At 41.1% G+C, this 27,121-nt stretch overlaps 1 protein-coding gene across 6 annotated transcripts in view; it reads left to right on the forward strand.

Annotated features, from left to right (window-relative positions):
- Positions 1–27,121, forward strand: part of LOC137625137 (arginine/serine-rich coiled-coil protein 2-like) — a 93,585-nt gene that overhangs the window by 36,765 nt on the left and 29,699 nt on the right. For 3 of the 6 annotated variants that reach the window (XM_068356041.1, XM_068356039.1, XM_068356042.1), the window contains 5 exons: positions 423–548; positions 10,614–10,699; positions 13,153–13,306; positions 13,449–13,525; positions 15,333–15,541. In XM_068356041.1, the coding sequence (XP_068212142.1) occupies positions 423–548; positions 10,614–10,699; positions 13,153–13,306; positions 13,449–13,525; positions 15,333–15,541 (652 nt within the window). The remainder of the gene's footprint in view (positions 1–422; positions 549–10,613; positions 10,700–13,152; positions 13,307–13,448; positions 13,526–15,332; positions 15,542–27,121) is intronic. The other 3 variants (XM_068356043.1, XM_068356044.1, XM_068356040.1) reach the window with 2 other exon arrangements.

Below are 27,121 nucleotides of genomic sequence, written 5' to 3' on the forward strand. Positions count from 1 at the left end.
TTGTGTATGTTCAATGTTCATATATTTAATGATATTCCATTTGCTTGCTTAGTTACATCAAGTTGTATATCTTAATTTTTGGTACACATTTAATGTAAAGAATGCACACTACCTATCTTGGTTTCTTTAGTTTTTAACTTGTCCAACATTTTCACTTTTAACTTGCTATTGAATTGGAAGCTTTTTTTTTACAGACTAGATCAGAATTATATTACTGAGAATTTTAGGGATTTCAGTAATGATGAAAAGGGGGTTATTGATCATAATTTGAAATTTCTATATTGATTTATTTATAAATTAGTTTCATTTCCTATCTTCATCATTGGGAATGGAAGTACTGCATAGCTTGGATTTTTTTACTTCTATTTATTTTTAACACCAAACCCCCTATTTTTTCTTCTGTTGCTTTTCATCCACTCAAGTCGCTCTAGTCCCTCACGAAACAGGGATGAACACCACATAAGAAAATCAAAATCCAAGTCACCAAAGGCAAAGTCACCTCGATCTCATTCCCCTCCCAGAAGTGTTAAAAATAATCACAAAAAAAGGTAAGTCATCAAAAGAGTATTAGATATGTCGGCAGTGTTTTATTGTACAGTAACTGTGTGTGTATATTGGAGATGTGAAGCTCTGTTATTTCTATGAAAGTAAGTTTTCTTTTGTTAAAGAACATGAATTAAATTTTTGAGTAAATGAATAAGAAACGTTCTTCAAAGATTGATGGTGGTTCTGGAAACCTTTTGATTGCCCCCTGTGTTAAATGAGTTATCGTAAGGTAATTAGAACTGAAAGATATACAAAACTTGAAAGAATCATCAATTGGTTTCAAGGTTTTTGTTCCATTTTCTGAATTTACCCAATTTTGGTAGCAGACTATTTGATTTTCCCTTTCTTTTTGTCTGTAAATCCGTTACTCTGATGTTGCTCCTGGTGTTTTTAGGATCTTCCTGAAAACAGCATTCCGTTTCCAAAGGGTACAATGGTTTTATTAAAGTATAAATTTTTTAATAAAGAAAACCATTGTTGAAAGTCATTACATTTTGCCTTGAAATTTGTTTGACAAGATTCTTGGGAAAAAGAGAAACTACTTTAGTTGTACCATTAGGCCTAACTGAGAATGTGGAGCTTGAAGGCTTTGAAATTTGTATAAAAAATGTAATTTAAAAACTTGAAATCCAATTTTATGAGACGAGGAATCCTGTTGTCATGAATGTTATATCCATACATTCAGAAAGCTGTCTGCAATGAACAGCCCAGGTAAAAGTTATCTTGAAACTTCTGCAAACTTATGGCCATAGAGTTTTTTTGTATCAGACTTGAATAAGTTGTTACTAAGCAGAGGTTCATTTATATGGCAAACTTTGAAGATATCCATGTAGAAAATAAAAGTATAGCCAAAATGTGACTCTAAAGGTGTATGTCGCTTAGGATACCATAACTAAGTACAAGGAGGAAGATGTAAGAAGGTAATGATGGGTTTCCTTGCTTGGAGCCCTCCTTGAAAAGAGGACAATTTGTATTACAGGCACCATGGGACATAATAGTTACAAATATACATACTTGTGTATTACATTTCATAAGATGAACTTTGATAAACTTATTGGCACATCCACAAACCTGCCATTAAATATAATTTATTTTGAATTATGTTTAAAGATTTGAAATACTGATACTGCTCTATTAATGAATATTTGAGCATATAAATGGAACAATCTCTCATTTCCAGAAACATGCTCAAAAATTGGCAGTCACAATCCTTGGGATTGCTCTTTCGATAGAACCTATTAGCTACCTAAAAATTCAAGAATGGATATATTGAATATACAGAAATATTGAATTTCACAAAGTCTTAAAGACTTGTCCTATATGAATGATCTTGGTGTCAAAACATGCATATTTCAATAAATTTCTTTAACTGTTTGACTCTCTTAAAGGTTTGGGTGTGATTCTCGACAGCAAATTTACTTTTGAAAAACACATTGTCTGTGTCTTCAAATGCAAAAAAAATGGCTTATTGAGAAAGTCTTTTAAGGTTGTCAATCTATTCTGAAGAAGTGTTTCAATTCATTCATTCTACCTTTCAAGTATTGTTCTGTCTGGTCTTCAGCTGCTGATTCTCATCTTAATTTGTTGGACAGGAACTTAGGGTCTATTAAATTTATTATTCCTGATCTACATATTAATCTCTAGCACCGTCATTCAATTAGTTTATTATGCATTTGTTCCAACACGGAGTACTTACCTCAAACTACTTTCTTAGGAGTATCTGGGATCTCCTCCCTAACCGACCAAGAATTTTGTTCAGTTGCCACTATCTCCGTTTTCCCTTGTCGGGTCCCTCCTTGGCGGATGGATAAGTGTCCCGAGGCGAGCGGGGGTGCGCTGCTAGGTCTCTGTCATCAGTAAGCATCTGGTCGCTGCGTAGATAACATCTCGCCGCTCCCTCTCACATCCCGTCCGACCCACCACTGTGTTCCACGTGCTTCCTTGTGTTCACCCGTTCATACCCCTTTCCTTGTGTTGCTTGTGAATTCCCTTATGGAATCCCAACGTCGTTGTCCTGGGCCCAAGGCCGGTAAGTCATGCAGGGCATGGTAGGTCTGAGCCAAGGCAGTGGAGACGACAGGATCCTGACCGCCCCCGTGGTCTTCTCTCAGGCGAAGGCCACTATGATGGAGGACACGTCGCAGGACATCATCAACGTGGCCTCCTGGTTGGACCGGTGGGCATGCACCTTAGCTGGTTTCCAACTCTCCAACGATCTCTCGGTGCCGGAGAATCAGGCTCTCTTGCATGAACTCACACGTTCGGGGGGCAAAGCTATGATGTTTCTAACGTTCCAGTCTTTGACTCAGACGGCAAACTGGATCTTAAGAAAGAGGGATACGGTATTTAACAGGCTCCCCCGTAGACTCCCCGAACATGAGGCAAAATTCCTGAGGAATGCTCCGGTGTGGAGTGAGACCCTGTTCTCCCTACAGACGGTAGCAGAAACCATGGAAAGAGTGGGGAAACTGAAAGACTCGGCTGACCCTAGGCGGACAGCAGCAAGACGCCTTCCACATAGAAGACCATCTGTGGACGCGTCCTACCCGCCTACGCCACGAGCTAGACAGGAAGCCCCCTCTCCTTCCTATCATCAGTCCTCGCAGCCCTCCCGCAGAGGTGGTGCCCCAGCCCAAGCCTCCTTTAGACAGAAATACTCGGGCTCGAGATGAGGTAGCTCAAACCGTCTCCCCAGAAGGAGATAGGAATCGAGGCCCCCTACACCTTCCCACGCCACAGGTGGGGGGATGCCTCAAATCACATTGGTAAGCATGGCAAGACAATGGTGCGGACCTATGGACCGTGGCAGTACTCAAGGAGGGATACAGGATTCCCTTCCTGATAGAGCCTCCCCCTCTGATCCCCGAGCATTGGGCGGAGTGACTGGCCTCCAAGGATCACATGAAGAGAGCAGCCTTGCAGCAGGAGGTGTCGGCCATGCTGGAAAAAGGAGCACTACAACCCGTCCGGGAGTCGTTCCCGGGGTTCTACAGCAGGCTCTTCCTGGTGGAGACCAGTCATCGACCTCTCAGCCTTGAACTAGTTCATCAAGAAGACGTCCTTCAAGATGAACACGCCGAAGTCCGTGCTAGCGGCCCTGAGGGAAGGGGATTTCATGATGTCCCTGGACCTCAAGGACGCCTACTTTCAGATCCCCGTACACCCCTCCAGCAGGAAGTTCCTCAGGGTGAAGTGGGGAACCCAGTCTCTACAGTTCAAGACCCTCTGCTTCGCCCTGTCAACAGCTCCTCAGGTGTTCACGAGGGTATTCACCGTAGTATCAGCCTGGGCACACAAGTAGGGCATCAGGCTGATCAGGTATCTCGACGACTGGTTGCTGCTTTCAGCCTCAGAGGCAGCCTTAAAGGAGCAGGGGGGAAAAGCTGTTACACTTCTGCAGAGAACTGGGGTTTACCATCAATCTAGAGAAGTCCCAGTTGGTCCCCACCACCAGGATGACGTACCTGGGAATGGTCCTGGACTCCTAAGTAGCAAGGGTATTCCCCTCTCAAGAGAGGCTGGACAATCTGTACCACATAATGCGACTATTCCTAACAAAAGCACCAATGAGAGCCAAGGATTAGGAGAGACTCGTGTGCCACCTGGTCTCGCTGGAGAAACTTGTTCCTCAGGGGAGCCTCAAGCTGAGGCCGATCCAATGGAATCTGAAGGACCTCTGGTCACCGGGAGACCCGCCACAGTCCTTACTCTTGATGTCTCCAGCCACCAGAAACATGCTCCTCTGGTGGTCCGACAGGGCGAACATCCTACGAGGGGTGCCGTTCACGTCCGCTCTTCCGGAGATGTTGCTCTTCACAGACGCGTCAAAGGAGGGGTGGGGAGCCCATCTGCTCGAAGAGACAGCAGAGAGGAAGTGGTCCCTGGAGGAGAAACTCCTCCACATAAACCTGCTCGAGCTGCTGGTGGTTCAAAAGGCCCTCGCAATATTCGCCCATCGCCTACAGGGAAACACAATAGCCCTCCTGTGCGACAGCGCCACCGTGGTGGCCTACATAAAGAAACAAGGAGATTTGAGGTCAAGGGAGTGTGCGATCTCACGGCTCGGATCCTGGAATGGGCCGAGAGGAAACACATGAGTCTCACAGCTAGGTTCATTCCAGGGAAACGAAACGTTTTAGCCGACGGCCTCAGCAGAGCAGAGTAAGTAGTGGTGTCGGAGTGGTCCCTACATCCACAAGTGGCCCAGGAAGTCCTTCAGTTGTGGGGCTCACCGGTGATAGACCTGTTCGCCACAAGGCTCAACACACAGCTCCCCGTGTTCTGTTCTCCTGTGCCAGACCCGGCAGCAGCATTCGAGGACGCCTTCCAGCACTCTTGGGACGGACTCGACGCATATGCCTTTCCCCCCTTCAGGATCCTCAGGCAGGTGCTCAACAGACTCAAACAATCAAGGGCTACAATGATGACTTTGGTAGCGCCCTGGTAGCCAGAGAGGGAGTGATTCACGGATCTACAGGACCTGGCCACCCTTCCTCCGTGGCCCCTACCAATAAGAGAAGATCTGCTGCACCAGCCCCACTTTCGGAGGTTGCATGAAAACCCTCAATGCCTCCAGCTACACGCGTGGAGGTTATCAAGCATCAATTAAGGAAAGAAAGATACTCTGAGAAGACAGCTTCAAGGATGTCAGGGTATCTTCGGAAGTCCTCGAGCGTGGTGTACCAGACTAAGTGGGCCACGTTTGTGAAGTGGTGTACCACGCAGAATCTGAGGCCCCTGGATGCATCACTCTACAAGATTGCAGACTTCCTGGTCCACCTGAGGGATGACCTGGGGGTCTCCATTCCGGCCATCAAGGGGGTCCGGGCGACCCTGGGACTGGTCTTTCAACTCAGAGGCATCAACCTCGGGGCATCTTGCCAGATTTCGATGCTCATCAGAAGTTTCGAGCAGTCATGTTCCCCCCGCGCCTCTCGGGTCCCGCAGTGGGACGTGGCCAAGGTTCTCAAGGTTCTGACAAGGCCTCCCTTCGAACCCCTCAAGGATATCCTAGATAAAGACCTCACCCTCAAGGCAGTGTTCTTGCTAGCTCTGGCCTAAGCCAAGCGCGTGAGTGAGCTCCACGGCTTGTCATTCGAGGTCTCACACTCGAAAGGGTGGAAGGACCTGTACTTCAAGTTTCTGCCTAAATTTGTGGCCAAAACACAGAACCCAGCCATTGTAGACCCGAAGTTCGAGGGATTCTAGGTCCCGGCAATCCCTCACTCGGACAACCTGGAAGGCTTGCTCCTGTGCCTAGTGAGAACAGTCAGGAAATACCTTAGCTGGACAGCCAGACTCCGGCCGGGCATCAAAAGTCTGTCTCCTCAGGCCCAGTAAGGGCATTGTCAAAGAACACGATCTCCTTCTGGCTTTGGCAAGTCATTAAGAGAGCTTACACCAGTGAGGGGTCCTCAATCCCGGGTACCCCGCGGCCCCATGATATTAGGTTTTAGCACTTCTTTGGCATTTGACAGCAACATGACAGTAGGCCAAATCATGTGAGCAGGCACATGGTCCAGGCAGTCCACCTTTACGGCCCACTACCTGAAAGATTGCACGAGGAAGTCCCTGGACGCCTTCTCCATTGGACCAGTGATTTCCGCCCTGCAACAAGTTTAGAGCTAAAGCCCCGGGTAGCCCGAGGGAAGTAATTGCAAGCAACACTAGTTTCCTCCTTACTCCCCCTTTCCTTGCTACCCTTTAGTCCCTTTCCTTCCCTCCTCCCATGTGAGAGATGGATGTTGTTGAAGCCCATGTCCGGATTATGCAAAAAAGGCGAGTTACACATACAAGTAGACTTTTGCATGCTTCCCCTGACTCTCCTACCCTGTTCTTTGTGTCGTCTGGACCTAGCTCCTATCTAGGTCCCGTGTCCTGGGATGGTAGTGGTGGGTCTTCCTGCCTGTAAGTCCACCCCCACCTCCTAAAGTGTAAGTTTCCTAAGAAAGTAGTTTGAGGTAAGTACTCCGTGTTGGAACAATTCACAAATTTTGAGTAATTTGTATTTTTCCTAACAGTACTTACCTCGAACTACTTTTGGGTTATTGCCCGCCCATCCTGCCCCGGATGACAGGAGTTCGAAGTAGAACACATATACTTACTTACGACAGAGACCTAGCAGCGCACCCGCGCTCGCTGAACCCGGGTCGCCTCGGGGCACGTATCCATCCGCCACGGAGGGACCCGACAAGGGAAAACCGAGGTAGTGGGGACTGCGCAAAATTCTTGGTCGGTTAAGGGAGGAGATCCCAGATACTCCTAAGAAAGTAGTTCAAGGTAAGTACTGTTAGGAAAAATACAAATTACTTAAAATTTGTGATGTTTCATAAGATTTTTCATAATTCAGATCTCCCAGGACAGTTCCATCCTGTTTGTGATACTAGGCATGCAGTTAGTTCTAATAGTCAGGCCTTCTCTATCATGAGGCTCAATACTACTGTATTCTAGAAGTTTTATTCCAGCTGTGAACAAGTTGTGGAATGATCTTCCTGATCGGGTAGTTGAATCTGTAGAACTTCAAAAGTTCAAACTTGCAGCAAATATTTTTATGTTGAACATGCTGACATAAGTCTTTTTATAGTTTATATATGAAATATCTGTTTTGATGATGTTGCTGTTTTTGAAATATTTTATTAATTGCTAATAATTTCTCATAGTTTATTTATTTCCTTATTACCTTTCTTCACTGGGCTATTTCCCCCTGTTGGAGCCCTTGGGCTTATATCATCTTGCTTTTCCAACTAGGGCTATAGCTTAGCTAATAATAATGATAATAGAATCCAAATTTAGAACAATGTACCTACTTACTTGCTTCCTTGTACCATGATATCAGTCCCTGAACATAATCACAATTATCATGAGAAGTACCCATTTCATAGGTACCATCAGTCCAATGTTGTTATTGAATTACATGTTGGCAATAGGCCTATATCTGTTTGCCACATAGTGTTACTGTGTGGATGAGAATACTACAATGCTTCTAAACTTTGCATCTGCAGCTGGATAGTGTCGTGTAGATCAGACCAAAGCAGTAGCATTTGCCTCGACTGCAGCATTTCGACTTGCATCCACACTTAGTCAGCTTCTGGCAACTCTCTGCAGTGGGTGAGAGCTCTGCCCAAACAATCTGCCACAGATCTCCGTTCTTGATCCTGCCCTAATTGGCAGGAGTGCATTTCTGGTTGACATACTGTGGATTGAAACTTAGTGGGATTGTGGTCTATGTTGTCCTTGGCTGATGGGATGAATAGCCCTATTTGCAGAACTGATTAACAGACTACCCCATCCTCCAAGTATTTGCTGACTGCTTTATCTCCCAGCTATGCAGATATCTAGCAACCTGTCTTAAGAAATGCTGAGGCCATGTTCTTGAAGCATTTCCACTCTCATTTGCTTTCATATCTTAGTGTAGATGAATGGGGTCTGTAAGTTCTGCTGCTCCTTTGTACCTTGCATAGCAGTTGTACCTAATTTCTATGGTAAGTTGTCTTATGGTGTCCCGCCTCCCACTACCTGAAAGTTTAACAAGTAAGCTCCACAATCTCTTAGGTGGGTATCAGAAAACAAGAACCTCTATAGAGTAGGAAAGACCAGAACTTCTACCTACCTGCCATCAAAGGAGATTTTTTTTCTACCTTTTGTGATACTGAAAGTGGTGACATTCTGGTTGTAGTGCTGCTGATCAGGTGTTCAGGTGGAGTGAAGATTGCACTAGCTGCTTGTAATCGGTTTCGGCAACAACACCATGCAACTGTTACAGTTGTGAACTCCTGTAGAGCAACAAAAATTTGCATTCCATCTTCTCCCTGGGAAACATATGTCATTTAGTCCATGTCTAAGTATAGGAGGTGAACCTTGTATCTGGTTTGAGGTATGACTTTTCCCAAGTGGTGATCATTCCTGGTTTAGTGCACATCTGGAGAAATCAATGCAAATGTTGTCATAGAACCCTTGTATTGTATGCCAGGAGTAGCCAGTTATAATCTGTATAAATGATTGTATGTATATACAGTGGGCACTCTACATAAGACTAAGTGGTAACATTGAATATTTCCAAATGTGTCTACCATTTTAGTATTATATTTGACTAATACTATATGCTATCCAAGAATAGAGCATCCAATTTTGCAGCAGTTAATAAGAAATCAAATAGAAAATGTTTAGTACAGTATTAGGACATTTGTCCTTAATGGTGAATGTAAAAAGCAAGAGTTTAAGGATAATGAAACATATCACCACAAATTAAAGTAGGTTTAACCCACAGTAAATTTGTAAGTCAAAATTGCCTAAAGGAATAATTGGTCACACCTTTTTACAGTACGATTGGGTAATGGCCAATCTTCACTAACCCAGTTTTCATATGTGAAGAATTTGATAGTTATGTCAACCAAGCAACATACTTTGTGTGAATGCTCAAATGTCAATTAACAGAAAATTACTAGTATTGACGAAACCTGGTAGATAAGTTTTTAGGATGAAAATTTTGTCTGTTTATGGTGTTTTTATAGAGCTTTAAAACTTTTGATAAGACATGAATAATTAAATTCTATTTTATGAGAACAAGTCTTTTGAACTGTTTAGCTACCCTGTATGGTTACTCTTTTTTTAGCTTACTCAGATCAAAATATAGTAAGCCCATGATAAAAATGGCCTGCAAAGCTGACTCAGTGAAGGTATTGTTTTAATTACCCCAATTTTGATTTATTCAGTTAAAAATTAATCTAATTTTATTACAAAACAATTGCTACAATTTTGAGAATATTGTGAACTGTTTGCTTATAAAGCAATTGCTTCAATTTTGAGGATATTGTGAACTGTTTGCTTATAAAGCAATTGCTTCAATTTTGAGGATATTGTGAATTGTATGCTTACAAAACAGTTTCTATTTTGAGAATATTGTAAACTGTATGCTTGATGGTATAATAGTATAGGAAATACGGTTATACTACATTTAAACGTTACCATATGGAGAAAATAGAATGACAATTAAATTTACATACAGTCATACACTATGAAAGACCTATTGTTTAAGGTAAGCATAAAAAATTTGCTAACTTGTTTTAATAGAATGCTAAATTAATTTCCTAAGTGGTGGGAGGTAGTTGGAGTGGTATATTGGAGTTTCATGAGATGTTGGTGAAAACTGGACATTGTCTTAGGGTTGTTGTTTTTTATTGATGTTGATTCTGTACACATTAAACACCTATTTATGTGAATGTTAGTAATTCTTAAATTTCAAATTCCTATAAAGGCTTTGAGTAAATTTAGAATATTTTAGAAATAATAATAGTAGAAAAGTTATTTTTTGAATTGAAAATTAATTTTGCACAAAGATTAATAACAGCTGCATTACAAATTTTTGTTTTTCTCATGTGAATGAATTTCAAGTACTGTACTATTGTTCAACTTTTGATTGGAGTAGAGATTTGATTGTATATTTTTTTTTTATCCCTTATTCATTCAAGAATAGAATTTTTTTAAACAGTTTGAATAAAAAACCAGTGATCTATATGATTTTACTCCGCTCAATAAGAATAAATTATGGTAAATTAAAGCGTAGATTCACTTTATTATTGGCTGTGGATTGTATATTGCTAACAGTTCAAATCTTATTATTAAGTCCGGCTCAATGTCATCAAATAGGACATTCATATCCTTGTCATTGAATAAAACAATATCATTTTTATTTTATACAACATTAGTTTCTGCTTTTGAGTTTGAGGTAGCAATTGTTTCGTCTTACACTATAGATTGTTTATCGTGTTGAATTAAAACTTATATAATTTGAGTACTAATGGTAGTAGTGGCTTTTTAGTTACTGTGTGTTTCTTAAGATTTTATTTGAATTGAAAGATTTTTGTTGATTTCTGTCAGTTTTGCAGAAATATATATTTCTATTAGAAAAGTTGTAAAACTGTTATGTCGTAATTACGTGGAAATTTTTATAATTGTCGTCTAATACACCCTTATTTTTAGTACATTTTACATGTGTATTGATTACAATTATAAGAAACTACACTCCTAAATATTCCTTTTGGCTACATTCTCGCTGACCCTTTTTTCAGGTCCAGATCAAAATCTAGAGATAGAGATGGAGGACGATCTAGTCACTCCAGCCGAAGTCACTCCAGTCGTGAACAAACAAGTCAAGGTAGGGGGAAAGTTGTGAAGTAAAGTGAGTGGTGAACAGAATTGAAAGGGCTATTATTTTGGCAATTTTACACAATTTAGTAAGTCACACACTGTAGGTATTACAATAATAACTACATCCCTAACTGTACTGTACTCACTTTTCAGCCTTTTACTATATCTCCGTTATGCTTCCTTTCATTCATCTTGCTGTCCAACCTCTTATAACTTTCTCATCATAAATCAACAGCTGGTCTTGGAATACCAGTCTCCAATGCCAGACCATAGGGCAAAAATTCATAAATCCACAAAATAGTTGGAAATACCACAATTATTTTGAAATTTGGAATTACTATGTATGGTGAAAAGAAACTTGGAGCAAGGTTTTGTAAGATTAATCGAGAATAGATTCGCAACGTGTGAGTATGGTGTGGAAGTTCCTGCAAGTGCATGCAATGAAAAATAAGTTTCATGAACTAATATTGTGACATTGAGACTTATTTTATTGATGGTATTAATGCTATCGTGACAGTTTACATAATATGTCGCAGAACTTTGTATGTTGAAAATTTTTATCTTTGGAGACACAAGTTTCATATAAAAAGTTTTTTCTACTTTCTTAGCAATCTACAAGTAAATTTTAGAAACATGGGTACAGTTTGTATGATTAAAATTCATAAACTAGAATTGTATTAAAAAAATGATTTTTCTTGAACAAATATTTTTCTTTTTCGTGGAATCCCCCCTTTGATTACAAAGATAAAATGTATTCTTATAAAACCATTGAATAATTATAACATGCTGTGCTGTATTTGAAAACATTTTTCCGTTTGGGCCATCTTTATCCATGTGTAAGACTCATCCGAACCCATATGATTTTTTTTTATACTAGTTTTTATCAATTTTACTATTCTATTGTCTAATCCATCCCACATGTAAATTCTGGGAATTTTCATTGGCATCATTTCCAGTGACTTTTTTGTGAGGTAGTGGTACTAGTTACAATTGTACTTTACATCATCTGTTAGGGTTGTCATTTAGTTTCCTTTTTTAATGTGGTTGAATTAATATGGTATTTGAAGACATGGAAATTAAATTTCATTCTTGTATTTAGCAGAGAATTTATCCAGGATTTTTAATGTTTTACTTTTTTTTCTACAAAAATGAAATAGTCATGCATTTTTGTTGATAACGACTATTATCTTAAATTGTCATAAAATTATTTCTTGCATTCTTGTTTAGATTGTCACTAAGTCTACCCTCCTCCTCTTTGGGTTCACTTACATGCAGTCACCCAAATAAGTACCATTGTTGAAAGTTATGTGCAAAAATTCACCTATCCAAGGAAACCAACCACTGATATATTTAACAAATGTCTGAAAACAATTGAACTGCAAGAGACAGGCGTTACTAGCCATGCTCCTGCAGTCATAGGAAATGCATGTCTCCTCCTCACCCCTCTCCCTTTATGAGAGATGCTTCAGGGAAATTTATCCTTCTAAATGATTACACAAATGGAAAGAAAAGGTTGAATAGAGTCGGACATTTCTGATATCAGATTATTATACCGTTGAAGAGTTGTCTTTTAAAGATATTAGCAAATAGGTCATGTAGATGGAGAAAACTGACCAGAAACATCGACCCCACATAGAAGTGGGAAAAGATGTAGACAAAGAAGAAGAAGAAGCAGCAAATAGGTCATGTAGCTAACAGAATTGTTTTTAAATTCTTATTTCTTCATTAACTATACATCACACAACAAATTATGGGAATTTTTTTTATGTACTTTTAACCTGTTTTCATGTGGAAATCATAAATCTTGTAAGAGAACTTCAAAATTACGATAAACTATGAAAGAATTGAAAAAAAAAAATATATAAACTCATGATAATCCAAGAACATTAAATTTCATAACTCATCAGAATTCTTTTCATTCATAAGTAGCTAAACACATCATTTACAGTGTTTATCAAGTTAATTTTAAGTCTTAAAAGTCAGGAGATTCCTTAGTTGGGCCCCCTTTCTCTATGCCTATAGTGAATTTCCACTTACTTTTTTACAATGGGGCCAATTTGGATGGCCGCAGATAAGTGGTACAGATTTTGTGTTAGTGTACTTTATTCATAAGTAATGTACAGTACTACCATACATCATTTTGAATTCAGAGTTATTTCTTGGTTGCTGGTTTTCAGGCATGTATTAGTTATACTGGTACAGCATCAATTTTGAATGATATCAGATCTTATCCCAGCTTGTCTGGAAATGTATACAAAAGCAGTTGTTTGTGAGATACTGTTTAGAAATATGTATCTGTACATTACAGTATTCTCATTATTATCACCGTCTTATTTATTTTGAAACCAGTGGGTGATTTTTTTTCTTTACTTAAAACGATAGTGATGGTGACGTGTTTATGGAATTTTAGCTTTAACATTGCAACTCATTAACAAGTTCTTATTAAGAGCTCTCTTTTAGGGCATTCTGGACGTAATAGAGATAGCCGAGATTCTCGCAGAAGTAGAGATGAGGATAGGAAAAGGAGAGATGATGACAGACGCAGTAGAAGGTCTCGTTCTCGTTCAAGGTCCAGAGAAAGGAGACGATCACGATCAAGGTCACGAGACAGGAGGTTAGTATTTATGGATTGTGTGACAAATTCTGCATCTAATACTGTTCAATAAAAAAAATTCTGTTTGCTTTTGGCTCATGAACACATGGTATTGTTTCATTTATTTTGTTTGTAAAATTAAGAATAATGTTATGATGTCCAGATCGAGATCAAGATCTCGTGAGAGGCGCCGCCGCAGTCGCAGCCATGAACGAAAAAGGCCAATGGATATAAGGAAAGGTGAGGATTATAAAGGTTTTGTAGGCTTAGCCAGAAACTTAGTGGTTTGAGCATTTCATTTGTATGGACCTGTAGAACACTGCAATGATCATGAATGGTAGATCTGTAGATAATTTTATGTATTCGTGATTTTTGTAATGTCAGGGCAAATCCCTTATTAGATTAATAACTCTTCTGTGTGTTCTTATTTTTTAAATACCAGTTCAAAAATTCATAACACTGACAAAGTCAAGGAGGAGCTGAAAAGAAACAATAGCTCCTATTCATTGTCTCAGAACCATTATAATTGGTAATGAATTGAAAACTACGAGACCATCTTGTCTTTTGAGGAAAAGTCTATGAATCAGTACTGAATGTGCAAATATAACTTTATTGGAGGGACACCTGCCAGACCAGAAAAGAAAGTTATTCTTAATTAGGCTTAGTAATAGACAAGATTCCACACTCCATTATAAAATTTTGCTAGGATTTAACATACTAGATCCTATTTTAGTAAAGAAAAACTTATTGAATTGGAATGAGAATATATTACTGAAAGACATAGATATCTGGATAAAGAGGATATCAAATCCTAGTTCCAGCCTGTCTTCTATTATGTATGTCTTTAGAACTAGATTCAAAAGCATAAGTCATGGGACAAGAAAAATCAAACCTGATTCTGTAATGGGAGTTCAAGTAAAATTAGGGACAGATAAATATAGTGTATGATCTTATCACTACAGAAAGTTTAGAATCTTGTCACCACAGAAAGTATAGAATTTGACAAAGGAGGGACACACAAATTATTAATAACTCTTAAGTAGTACAATAGCCAGAACATTAGTACTGTAATAGTGATATCACTAACCAAAGGTGAAGCACTAGCAATATGAGTAGTTACATCATTGATATCTTAAGGAAAAACTTATTCTTAGCAAAATGATTAGCTACTGAAACTAGAAAAAATATCAACCATTAAATCAACAATTACAGCCACATTACTGTACAGTATTCACACGAGATGAAAACCCAAAATCTCATTAAGCATAGGTTCATTGCTACTTGCTTCATCTCCTTTAGTTACTTTGTACTTCATTGTTTACTTATTTGTTACTAATGTGACCTAATTGTTTGTTACATTGTCATATTTTTTGCAGTATTCTGACTTTCATATTTGATAAACTAGATGAGAGGACAATTATTTCAAACAAACACTTTCTATACATAACAGACAGATCGAAGGCAATTCCACTAACTCCAAATATAACTTTGCTGCTTTGCACCTCGGGCAATATCTAGGTCATTATGTGAAGTAGACATACTATACAATAATCTGGACTACAAGCAAAATTAAATTGGTTGATGATTGCACAATATTTTAATAAAAAAAAACCCATAATGATGGTAAGAGAAATATGAAGATGCTTCTATTGCAATAAAGTTAAAATATGTGTTTTGGTTGATGGTCGTGTTCATGTTCAGGTCCTTATCTCTCACCTATGTAGGCAATTGGTGTTGAATTAGTCACTGTGTGGAAAGGGGGAGGATGGTGTAGATGTGAAATTTATTATTTATGTTAGGAGGTTCTAAAGCTCTCACTTTTGAATTACCAGCTTTCAATTGAAAGGTAGGATTCATGAAAATTATGTATTTCAGCTTTAAATTCTTGGTATTTTGGAGGTTTGCTTAATTTGATGTTACTGTAATCTTAAAAGAAAGTCTCAAGTAGGAAATCCTAAAAGAAATGCACCATTTATATTCAATTTTCTGTGGTTTGTAGTCGGAAAATATCTGAATAGTTCTTTCGTTCTTTTTTCACTTCATAAAGCAGAGGCTCAACAAAAACTGGCAGCATTAAAGGCAGCTAACCCGGATCTGACTCCTGCTGAACTGATGAGACGCAGCATGGAAGCTCAGGTAGAGGAAGTGAAAAAACAGACTGGTATTACCCTACCATCTTACTACAATCCTGCAACCATGAATCCCATGAAATTTGCAGAACAGGAACGCAAGAAAAAGCTTCTGTGGGGTAATAAGGTAAGGAGCTTGTATTGACAGTGACCAAATTTAAATAAGTAACCTTGCAATTTAGTAAGTTGAACTACTGGGAATTTAGTATTGAATTTTTATTTTCAGAGTGATTTTATGCAGGTTTCTCAGTACAGCATACAGTCAAATTCTGAATGGTATCTTACTTTATTGTTATACTATACAATAATCATTCCACTGAGTCACTAGTAGACTTTACAAGGACGAATCCAAAAGACTCGAGTTCGTGTTATGTTGAACTTCTGGGTTCTCGTGACCCAGAGCCTTCGGGCTCTCGTCATGCTAAGCTTTCAGTTTCAGGCTCTCGTGACCCAGAGCCTTTGGGCTCTCATCGTGTGGAGGGTTCGGGCTCTTGTAACTTCTGGTTTTCGGGCTCTCGTGACTTCTGGCCTTCGGACTCTCGTGAATTTTGGGCCTTCGGTCTCTCGTGACATCTGGCCTTCGGGCTCTTGTAACTTCGGCCCCTCGTCATATTGAGCCTTTGGGCTCTCATGATCTTGAGCCCTTGGGCTCTCATGGTCTGAGTCTTTGAGCTCTTGTCTCGCTGAGGCTTTGGGCTCTAGCTACGCAGATCCTCCTGGGCGTTAGTAGCTTCACGGTTGTTGCGGCAGCGTTCCATGACTCAAGTCACTCTACAGCCCCAGCTGGTCACTATGTGTCACCTAACAGTGGCAGAGTCGCTTGACTTGTTACATCTCTCTACAGCCCCAGCTGATCGCTATGCATCAACTAGGCTGGTCTTATCACCTCCGCTCCTTTCGTCTTCAGAATAGCCACTGTTACCTTTCCATCAGTTGGCTCGTGATCGTTTCTCGAGCCCTCACCCTTTGCGAGATCGGCGCCACTCTCGCTATCATCAGGCTGGAAGCGAAGCAGAGAGAATCGGAACATGCATTCTGACAAGTTACGCTGAAAGGCCTTTATGCCCCAGTGCTTGGCTTTATGCCTAAGATTTTATATTCGATTCAATTCAATCTTACTGGCAGGTCTTGGCTTGCATTAGAAGGTGGTAATTGTCTATAGCGAGAAAGCGTTCGCTTCCAACCCTATACAAAGCTGCCTAGTGTATGTGTTCTTTGCATTTTGAGCTAACAAACCCTTACATGGGAGATTACGCTTCTTCATGGGAAACTCGTCCCTGAAAAGCTTTACAGTACATAACTGCAGGCATTCGTTAAAACTCCATAAAAGGCCGTTACGAACTCTTCCCCTGGCACATGCTCTCGCCAAGACAAAACCTCAGATTTATTGCCACAAATACAGTTTCTACCAATTGCTGAGGCAACTGCAGGAGGTCATTGTGTCCTTGGTCACAACGAATTCTTGTTAGACGCCAAGCTTCATGAAAGATAATCCTTTGGGGGTTATTTTCTCGGGCTTTGTTTCCAAACAGAATGGAGAATTCTTCGGAGCACTCGCACAAAGGGCCTGTGAGACAAACCCTTGAAAGGTTATTATCTCAAGCCTGTAGTCTCAAGGCAACAATATTAGCTTCTCATTACGTTTACAAACTATAGCAATCCCCATTCACAAGAAGGCCAGACAAACGTTGTAGTGGTTTGTGGACTATGGCCAGATGTAGCATGCTGGCTGCCTGGTGTCCAAATGCCGACCACACACTAACGTTCACTATACAAAAGGTTAAACGGTGGAATACCCAAATATCTGGGTAACAGGTCAAGAGAACTGGGCACTGGGTACCACCCCTTAATTTTATACTGGGCAAGGGGACCCAGCTAGAACTGTAGTTGCTTAATATTATTCAGAGGTAAGCGGTCTCACTTGTTACTGGCATGCATGGAATCCAATTTAAATAGAGGTAGCTATATTTCAGGTTATTTAAGCTCTATAAACATTAGGAGAGAACAAAAAAACAGTAATAAAAAGGGGGAAAAAAAAGAGACACTAAATTAGTGGCTGAGAAGGGGACAATTGTGTTAAGAAAAATGCTGGTAATAAAGACGAAAAAAAAAATTATTTAAACAGTTTAGAGGAACAAAAAATAAATTCTAGGGTGGTACAATATAGGTCTACAAAACCAAAAAGAGAGACATAAAAATATTCAGGCAAAGCCTCATAGGATTCAAATCAGAAAATATTTAATCTACATAAACTGTACAAGTATAAATAGTATACATAGCTAGGGTAAATTCAAATGTAATTTGAATGGTTGCTTCCGTTACAATTATAGGGATTATAAGACAAGGTTACACATCTAACCTGTCTCTACAATCTCATCTTTACATCACGAAGACAAAAAATTTGTATTAAAAAAATTTACAATCCTCAGTGTTACACCCAGAGGGGCCTGCTAAGTAGCCTATCGAATACAGGGTAGTAACTTCCTAAAGCCATGCTACAAACATCTACATTTTATAGTACATAAATGAACGCCCTCAAAATGCTACAACTAGTCGACAATCAAATTCCTTGGGCGATAATGTTGTGATTCGTTGCACGTACATTATTCCCGCAGGCAGGCTCAAACTCGTCAAACGTATACCCGGAGGCAAAGAAGTTAAGCATACATGGATACAGACGGGCATGCACGTATACGCGCAAGCGAACTTTCTTCCGAGAAGGACTGTAGACCATCTTACAATTAGAACTACATTCTAATAAATTATAAGTGTTTATGGCTATATTCCTTAGGGGAAATCAGGTTATGCATTACTCTTCTACCTTCCCATAACTAGACAAACTGCATATGCGGTCTGCCTTCATTCTAGGCAGTTCCTTCCTATCTCTCCGATCAGAGGCCTTAGTTTTTTTTTTTTCATTAATAATAATAATACTTTCACCGGAAAACTTCTCATAAACGAGTCTGTTTCCTGGAAGTGAACATTTGAAACTTATGCCAGTTTTGCCGATCAGAGATGAAGAAATACAAACGTGTTCTTTCATTGGAAGGAGATCTCTGTTATGAACGTTTATCAATGTTCTCCAACAGAGTTTCGGGACATAACTAATGATTCGGGCTACACCCGTATGTTCGTCCGGCTCCCCGGTCTGTGTTACTTGTCCGTAGGTGGACTTATGCATACAATATCTGTTTCAATCTTACCTTTTTAAACATCTGACTTACCTGGGAGTTATATATATAGCTTTAGTCCCTGACGTCACGGCAGAATTTCAAAACTCCCGGCAATCACCGATTGGGTAGCCAGGTGTACCACCTGTGCGCCCTCTACCCAGGTACCTGGAACCATTCCAACTATTCCTCAGATCTTCCCTGCCGCCTCACCAGTGACATCATTGGAATTTCGCTCGCTTTGGCCTGTGTTATTTGCAGTTTAATTTGGTGAAGTACACTTTGGCTTTGGGAGGTAAATGTTGCGAGTTGGATAATCGTTGTGGTGAATGTGTAATTTTGACTGAGAGTGAGTGGTTGGATTATGACTGCTACACTCGTAAGCTTGAAAGGGATAGGATCAGGAGAAGTAAAAGTATGTCTTGTTCTTCTAGGATGGTTCCCCTCCCCGTGTTAACGAACCTATTGATCCTTCCCCTGTAGTGGTAGTTCCAGATCCCACGACTGTTAAATCTAATGAGCCAACTCTTAAGGACATGATGGTGGCCATTCAAGCCCTTGGCAAAAGAGTGAAGTCTCTCGCAGCGGATAGGACTAAATTATGGTCCGATGTGAAGGAGTTAAAAAGTGCAAGTGTCAATGCTAAAATCAGTGCAGTGGAGAGTGCGGCTGCTCGGACCTGTCGTTCTCCTAGTCCTAGACCTCTTCCAAGCTCCCCAACCCCTGGGAGAAGGAATGTCGACAGGCGAAAGGCGTTAGCTCCCGAGCAGTCGTCCCCTTGAGCGTACCTGTTGACACTTCCCAGGACGCTCGCCCTCGCCATGGGAAAGGCGAGGTAAAAGTGTTTTCTTCATCGTCGGATGACGCAGCGCCCAGACAGGGCTGGCGTCTTACGTCGAGACCTCTCAAGAGGAAAATTTCCGCTGTTGAGCAGCGTCGTGTTATGACGCCTCAGGCTCCAGGTTGCAGCCATTGGAGCAGTCCGGAGCATTTTCCTTTCTGCTCCGAGGAAAGTTCTCCTGCCAAGCGGCTATCTACTTCGGTAGGAGATAAAAGAAAGTTGGAAGATGTCAGGCGGCCCCATCGGTTGGAAATAAACAGTTGTCGGAGGCTTGCATGACTTCTGTACATGCTCCTCCTCCCCTTTGGATTGGTACTCGTCTCCTGAACGTTCTGCAGTTTCCTTGAGCGACGTGGAGGGGGAATTAGTTGAGGAAGCGGTGTCTCCTGTTTGTCCACAGCAGCAAGTTTCTCCGAACTTAAGCGTACAGTACTTCAAGATATGCAGCAAAAACTCTCCTCCCTCATGAAGGTCTGGCAGCCCACAGACAAGAAAAGAGTTGCTCGCCAGGACGCCGAGCGTCAAGAATCTTCACGCCATGATGCCAAGCATCAGAAAGCCAAGAGTCGAGAGTTTGAACATCATGCCAAGCGTCAGGAAGCTGGAAGTCATGACGCCGAGCGTCAAGAAGTTGGACGTCAGGACGCCGAGCGTCAAAACCTCGGATGTCATGAAACCGAACTTCAAGAACGCAGACGTCGTAGCTCCGAGCGTCAAGATTTGGAACACCATGACGCCAGGCGTCATGAAATTGGACGCCATGACGCCAGGAGTCATGATAAGAAGGACTTGACATCGAGGAAACAGGACGTCTCTACTTCGATACGAGAACTGTCAGAAGGGAACGACAACTGTCACCTTTCCCCTAGTTATCCCTTAGAGGAAGTTCCGGAAGAAGAGGACCCGAAGAACCACCATTCGTCGGCGGACTTGAAAAGACTCATGAGAGTTTTTTCTGAAGTTTTCCCTGAAAACTGTTTTCTTGCAGCTCCTCGATCCCCGCCTTCAGAATTTACACCCGGGAAAGCTTCGAAGGAGTCCCATTTTATGAAGATGGTGGTGTCTCGCTCATCCAAAAGAGCCTTGAAGGTGATGGGGGACTGGATGCAATCTAAGAAGGACCAGGGAAAAACAATTTTATCTTTTCCTCCGGCCAGATTAGCATCCAGATCGAGCGTTTGGTACAAGACTGGAGAAGCTCTCGGCCTGGGAGTCCCTGCCTCTGCCCAAGGGGAATTCTCGAGTCTGGTGGACGCCCCTCGTCGGACGGCCATGAGGAGAACTAAAGTGTTTTGGTCGACTTCTGAGTTCGATCACCTCAAAGGCATTTTCAGAACCTTCGAGGTGTTTAATTTCCTCAACTGGACCCTAGGAGCCTTGGGGAAAAAGATGGATTTGTTGAAGGATGTGGACACACAAGGTCTCGTCCACATTATGTCTTGTGTGGATAAGGCTTTGAGAGATGGGTCCAACGAGTTAGCGGCACTTTTCTCGGCAGGTGTCCTTAAGAAAAGGGCCCAAATGTGCGCTTTTCTAGCGAATGGGGTTACGCCCATGCAGAAAACTGAATTACTTTATGCACCTCTTTCTTCGCTCCTTTTCCCGCAAGAACTGGTCAGAGAAGTCTCTTTCGCGTTAGCCCAAAAGGCCACACAGGACTTAGTGTCTAAGACAGTAAGGAAGGTTCTGCCTACATCCTTCTCAAATCGTAAACCTAAGGAGGAAACACCATCCCATTAGTTTTCTCAGCTCTTTCAGGGGAAAACCTTCGGCAGGAGTAGTACCAGACCTGAGGGAAGGAGAGCGAAGAGGAGAGGCTCAAGACCAGGTCGAAGCAGGGTCTGACAGCATTCGCCTTCAGACAGCGGTAGGAGCCAGACTAACCAACTTCTGGCAAGTATGGGAGGGGAGAGGAGCAGACCTTTGGTCCGTTCAGTTACTCAAGGAGGGATACAAAATCCCTTTCTAAGGAAAACCTCCTTTAGTAGTAACTCCGATAGACCTCTCGGCCGGATACAGAGAAGAATCAAAGGTACAGGCGATTCATCAGCAAATGTCGCTCTTATTAGAGAAGGAGGCAATAGAGAAAGTGCGAGATTTAGGGTCATCAGGATTTTACAATCGCTTGTTCCTGCTTCCCAAGAACTCTGGTGGATGGAGACCAGTCCTGGATGTGAGTGCGCTCAACATCTTCGTACGGAAGACAAAATCCCTATGGAAACAACAAAATCAGTCCTAGCAATAGTCAGGAAGAATGACTGGATGGTCTCGTTTGACCTTCAGGATGCGTATTTCCACATCCCTATCCATCCGGACTTCAAGAAATACCTGAGGTTCGTGTACAAAGAGGAGGTATTCCAGTTTCAGGCTCTCTGTTTCGGTCTAAGCACCACACCTCAAATCTTCACAAAGTTAATGTCCAATGTAGCCGAAATGCTGCATTCAAGAGGTATCAGAGCCTCTCTGTATCTGGACGACTGGCTCCTCAGAGCTCATTCCTATGGTCGCTGCCTGGAGGATCTGCAGATGACGTTGAATTTATCAGAAGAACTGGGTCTTCTGATAAACAAGGACAAGTCGCAACTGACCCCATCCCAAGAGATTCTGTACATGGGGATGGAGATTCGGAGTCAAGCTTTTTGGGCTTTTTCGTCTGTCTAAAGGACAGAACAAGCTCTTGTGAAACTTCAAAGCTTTCTAGGGAAGCGAACGTGCTCTGCAAGGGAATGAATGAGTCTACTGGGGACCTTTTCCTCGTTAGAGCAGTTTGTCTCCCTGGGAAGACTGAATCTTCACCCTCTTCAGTTCCACCTCAATCTACATTGGAGTAAGGGAATGGAGCTGGAGACAAAGTGTATCCCCATGTCAGAGTCCACAAAGCAATGTCTTCAGTGGTAGAACGACCCCATCAAGCTTCAAGAGGGTCTTTCTCTGGAACAGAGGAACCCAGACCTTGTGTTGTGTTCTGACGCCTCGGATTCGGGGTGGGGAGCAACACTGGGAAAGTTGGAGATCTTGGGTTCCTGGACAAAAGAAAAGGAGATCCTCCGTATAAATCAGGAGCTGTTGGCAGTCCTGCTAGCCCTCAAAGGATTCGAAGATTCAGTTCTGAACAGGGTGGTACAGCGTTGGCCTACATAGACAAGCAAGGCGGAACCCACTTGAGGTCTCTTTACGAGACTTCAAGAGAACTCCTTGCTGGTCAAGAGAAAGGAATGTGAGTCTAGTCACAAGATTTATTCAAGGGGAAAGAAATGTGATGGCAGACAGTCTGAGCAGAAAGAGTCAAGTCTTGCCTACAGAATGGACGCTTCATCAGGAAGCCTGCAAGAACCTGTGGCAGACGTGGGGTCGTCTTTGCATAGACCTGTTTGCAACAGTGAAAATGAAGAGGCTGGAGACTTACTGTTCTCCAGTGCCAGATCCCGAAGCAGTTCACATCGACGCTTTCTCATGAACTGGTCCCACCTAGACGTGTACGCTTTAACACCATTCAAGATAGTACACAAGGTGATTCAAAAATTCGTGTGGCACGAGGGCACTTGAATGACTCTAGTGGCCCCCTTTTGGCCCACAAGATGGTGGTTCACAGAAGTACTGGAATGGATGGTGGACACACTGATAAGCCTCCCTTTGAGAGTAGATCAACTCAAACAACCCCACTTGGAAAGGTACCATCTAAACCTCCAAGCTCTACATCTAAATGCCTTCAGACTATCGAAAAACTCACGAGAGCTAGAGGTTTTTTGAAGGAAGCAGTTAGTGCGATTGCGAGAGCAAGGAGATCTTCCACCATCAAGGTTTACCAATCCAAGTGGGAGTTTTTAGAGAATGGTGCAAAGACAATTCTGTTTCCTCTTTCAATACCTCTGGGACTCAGATAGCTGACTTCCTTCTGTACCTTAGAAGGAGGCGTAAGTTTTCGACCTCAACCATCAAGGGATACAGAAGCATGTTAGCGGCCATCTTTAGACATAGAAATTTGGATTTGTCTAATAATAAAGATCTCCAGGACCTTCTCAGGTCCTTTGAAACTACAAAGAAGGACATCAGGAATCTCCAGCTTGGAATCTAGATATAGTCCTGAAGTTCCAAATGAGTAGCAGGTTTGAACCTTTGCATTCAGCCTCGTTAAAAGACCTCACCATGTAGACTCTCTTTTTAGTCAGTTTGGCAACAGCAAAAAGGGTCGTCAGTGAAATTCATGCCTTCAACAAAAATGTAGGCTTTAGAGATAACAAGGCTATCTGCTCCTTACAGCTGGGTTTTCTGGCAAAGAACGAACGCCCTTCACAACCCTGGCCCTAGGCTTTTGAGATTCCGAACCTTTCGGATTTGGTTGGAGAGGAATTAGAGAAGGTCCTGTGTCCAGTAAGAGCCCTGAAGTTCTACCTGGAGAGAACGAAGGATTTACGTGGTAAGTCAGAAGCACTTTGGTGCTCAGTCAAAAAGCCTTCGCTACAAATGTCAAAGAATGCGTTATCCTTCTTCATCAGGCTCTTAACAAGGGAAGCTCATTCACATTGTTGTGAGGCAGACCTCAAGCTTTTGAAGGTCAAAGCACATGAGGTTAGAGCAATAGCAACCTCTGTAGCCTTTAAACAGAATAGGTCCTTGCAGAGTATCATGGACACGACATTCTGGAGGAGCAAATCAGTGTTTGCCTCACACTATCTGAAACAAGTTCAGACTCTTTACGAGGACTGCTACACCCTGGGACCATTCGTAGCAGCAAGTGCAGTAGTGCGGGAAGGATTTACCACTACATTACCATAACCTAATACCCTTTTTCTTCTCTTGGAACTGTTGTGTTTTTATGGTTGTTTGTGGAGATTGGACGGAGTCTTCCACAATCATTGATTTGCAGTCATGTGGTCTGTTTGTTCCTTGGGAGTGCCCAGATCAAGGGTATTGGAGGAAGTCATGTCACATAGAGGTTATACACCGGTTTGACAGCTCCTAGAGGTCTTTAGCCCCCTGGGTGGATCGCTGGATCTCTTAAGGAAAGCTGACATAATGGGGCAGGAGTTCATTGAAGTCAGCTTCCTTAACAGGTATGAACCCTTAAGCGTGTTTATTAACTCTTAGGTAAATTCCAACGATGTTGGCTGTCTCTGACCCTTCACCAAAGGTGTCACTCATCTATATATATACTGTAACTACCAGGTAAGTCAGATGTTTAAAAATTATATTTTCACAATAAAATAAATTTTTGAACATACTTACCTGGTAGTTATATATAATTTAATTCCCACCCTCCTCCCCTCTAGAGACCAAGGGCATGGAAGATCTGAGGAATAGTTGGAATGGTTCCAGGTGCCTGGGTAGAGGGCACACAGGTGGTACACCTGGCTACCCAATCGGTGATTGCCGCGAGTTTTGAAATTCTGCTGTGATGTCAGGGACTAAAGCTATATATATAACTACCAGGTAAGTATATTCAAAAATTTATTTTATGAAAATATCATTTCAGAAGTTGTTGTGTGCGATCGGTCATTCTGACCGGTCTCTTGCCCAAAAGCAATTGTTAAGGAGATTCGCTGTAATAACATCTTCCTTTAAGCAGTACAGGTAGTCGTCGACCTACGACCATGATAGTGACCGAGAGACGATCTGGGCGTATGTCGAACTTAAAAAGTGAAGTTTCCATAGATCTATAAGCTGCTATATGATTTGGCAATCATCTAAGTCTTATTTTTAAATATTTTCTTATTGTACTGTATATCATTACAGTCATACCTCTCTTCACGAAAGACTCTGCTTACAAAATTTTCAAGCTACGAAACAAGATGCAAATATTTTTATGACTCACTTTACGAAAAATGTTTTACTTTGAGAAAAGAGATTTGCCAACGAGGCCGAGAATAAAAGTCACCCATCACAGAGTTGAAGAAAATGGGTTCTGACAAAAAATGTAGCTGTAGTCTATAATAGGGGTAACTATGGTAGTACAGTATTGTACTGTATGTGTTGTATTATTTTCCATTTATTATTACATTATGTGGTAATAAATACTTAATTTACATTTAGTATAGGTACTGTAGCCTATATTGAATGGTTCAAATGTATTTGGCTATACAGTATTTCATTGTGGTTATACTGTAGCTTTATTATGAGATTTAATGTGGTGTGTTGTGGGTTTTGGAATGAATTAGGCAATTTTCATGTGAAATTTGACTCACAACACCAAAAAAATTCACTTTACAAAAGCCACTCCAGAACGAATTAATTTCATGTTGTGAGGCATTACTTTTCATTTTCTTGTTTATTAAGATATTATGTGCTCTATTAAAGCATTTTTGTATTATATTTTTCAAATTCGGAAGCATTTTTCAATTTCGGAAGCACATTAACAATCAACAATTACCACCTTTTTTTTGTTTACCTTTGGTTGAGATCAGCTGGTCTGAAGGTCCCGCTACCATATCAAGATAATTGAGTATTGTTTGTATATTTTCTTAATTCATTTGAAATATCTTCATGAATATTACATCAGCAGAAATATGTTATAGGATTTCATAGTTTTCATACAGTTCCTCTATAGCCATTATTATTAGTTATCATATGAATATTTTCTCTCTCTTTCTCTGTGCGTGTGTGTCCATTTTTAAAGCTTCATTCAGTATTTAAATTTTAGATCATTATTAAGCCTTCATATTTCATAAGACGTTATAATGTTTAATTGTTTTTTATTAAAGCATGTTTGTATTCCAATTTCAGGAACATTTAAATAATCAACAATTACTTTTGGTAGGCCTCAGGGCCCCCCCCCCCCCTCTCTCTCTCTCTCTCTCTCTCTCTCTCTCTCTCTCTCTCTCTCTCTCTCTCTCTCTCTCTCTCTCTCTCTCTCTCTCTTTTTTTTTTGGCCTACCTATACACCGAATAGTCTGGCTTATTCTGTACAGATTCTCCTCTGTCCTCATACACCTGACAACACTGAGATTACCAACCAATTCTTCTTCACCCAAGGGGTTAACTATTGCACTGTAATTGTTCAGTGACTACTTTCCTCTTGGTAAGGGTAGAAGAGACTCTTTAGCTATGGTATGCAGCTCTTCTAGGAGAAGGACATTCCAAAATAAAAGCATTGTTCTCTAGTCTTAGGTAATGCCATAGCCTCCGTACCATGGTCTTCCACTGTCTTGGGTTAGAGTTCTCTTGCTTGAGGGTACACTCAGGCACACTATTCTATCTAATTTCTCTTCCTTTTGTTTTGTTAAAGTTTTTTTAGTTTGTATAGGAAGTATTTATTTTAATGTTACTATTCTTAGAATATTTTATTTTTCCTTGTTTCCTTTCCTCACTGGGCTATTTTCCTTGTTGGGGCCCATGGGCTTATAGCATCCTGCTTTTCCAACTAGGGTAGTTAGTAGCTTAGCAATTAATAATAATAATAATAGTAATAATAATAATAAGACTTCCAGCAGATGTAGTGAACAGTAACATGGTAAACGAGTTCAAGGGTAAGTTAGGCAAAATCATTAGAACTCTCTAAATGCTTAAACTAAATCGCTCTACCAAAGAACAAATGGAGTCTCTGTGGATGGCCTATAAAAAGTCTTTGAGACATCCAAAATCCTTGTAACTCCTTGTATATCTCTCTCTCCTTCCTTCCTTCCTTCCTTTTTTATATCTTTCGATAGCTATTTATCGTGAAACTAATGTGGAATAAGTCATTTCATTAAAATAGTTTTAT

The sequence above is a fragment of the Palaemon carinicauda genome, chromosome 2, assembly GCF_036898095.1.
Source record: "Palaemon carinicauda isolate YSFRI2023 chromosome 2, ASM3689809v2, whole genome shotgun sequence".
Classification (NCBI taxonomy): Eukaryota; Metazoa; Arthropoda; class Malacostraca; order Decapoda; family Palaemonidae; genus Palaemon; species Palaemon carinicauda.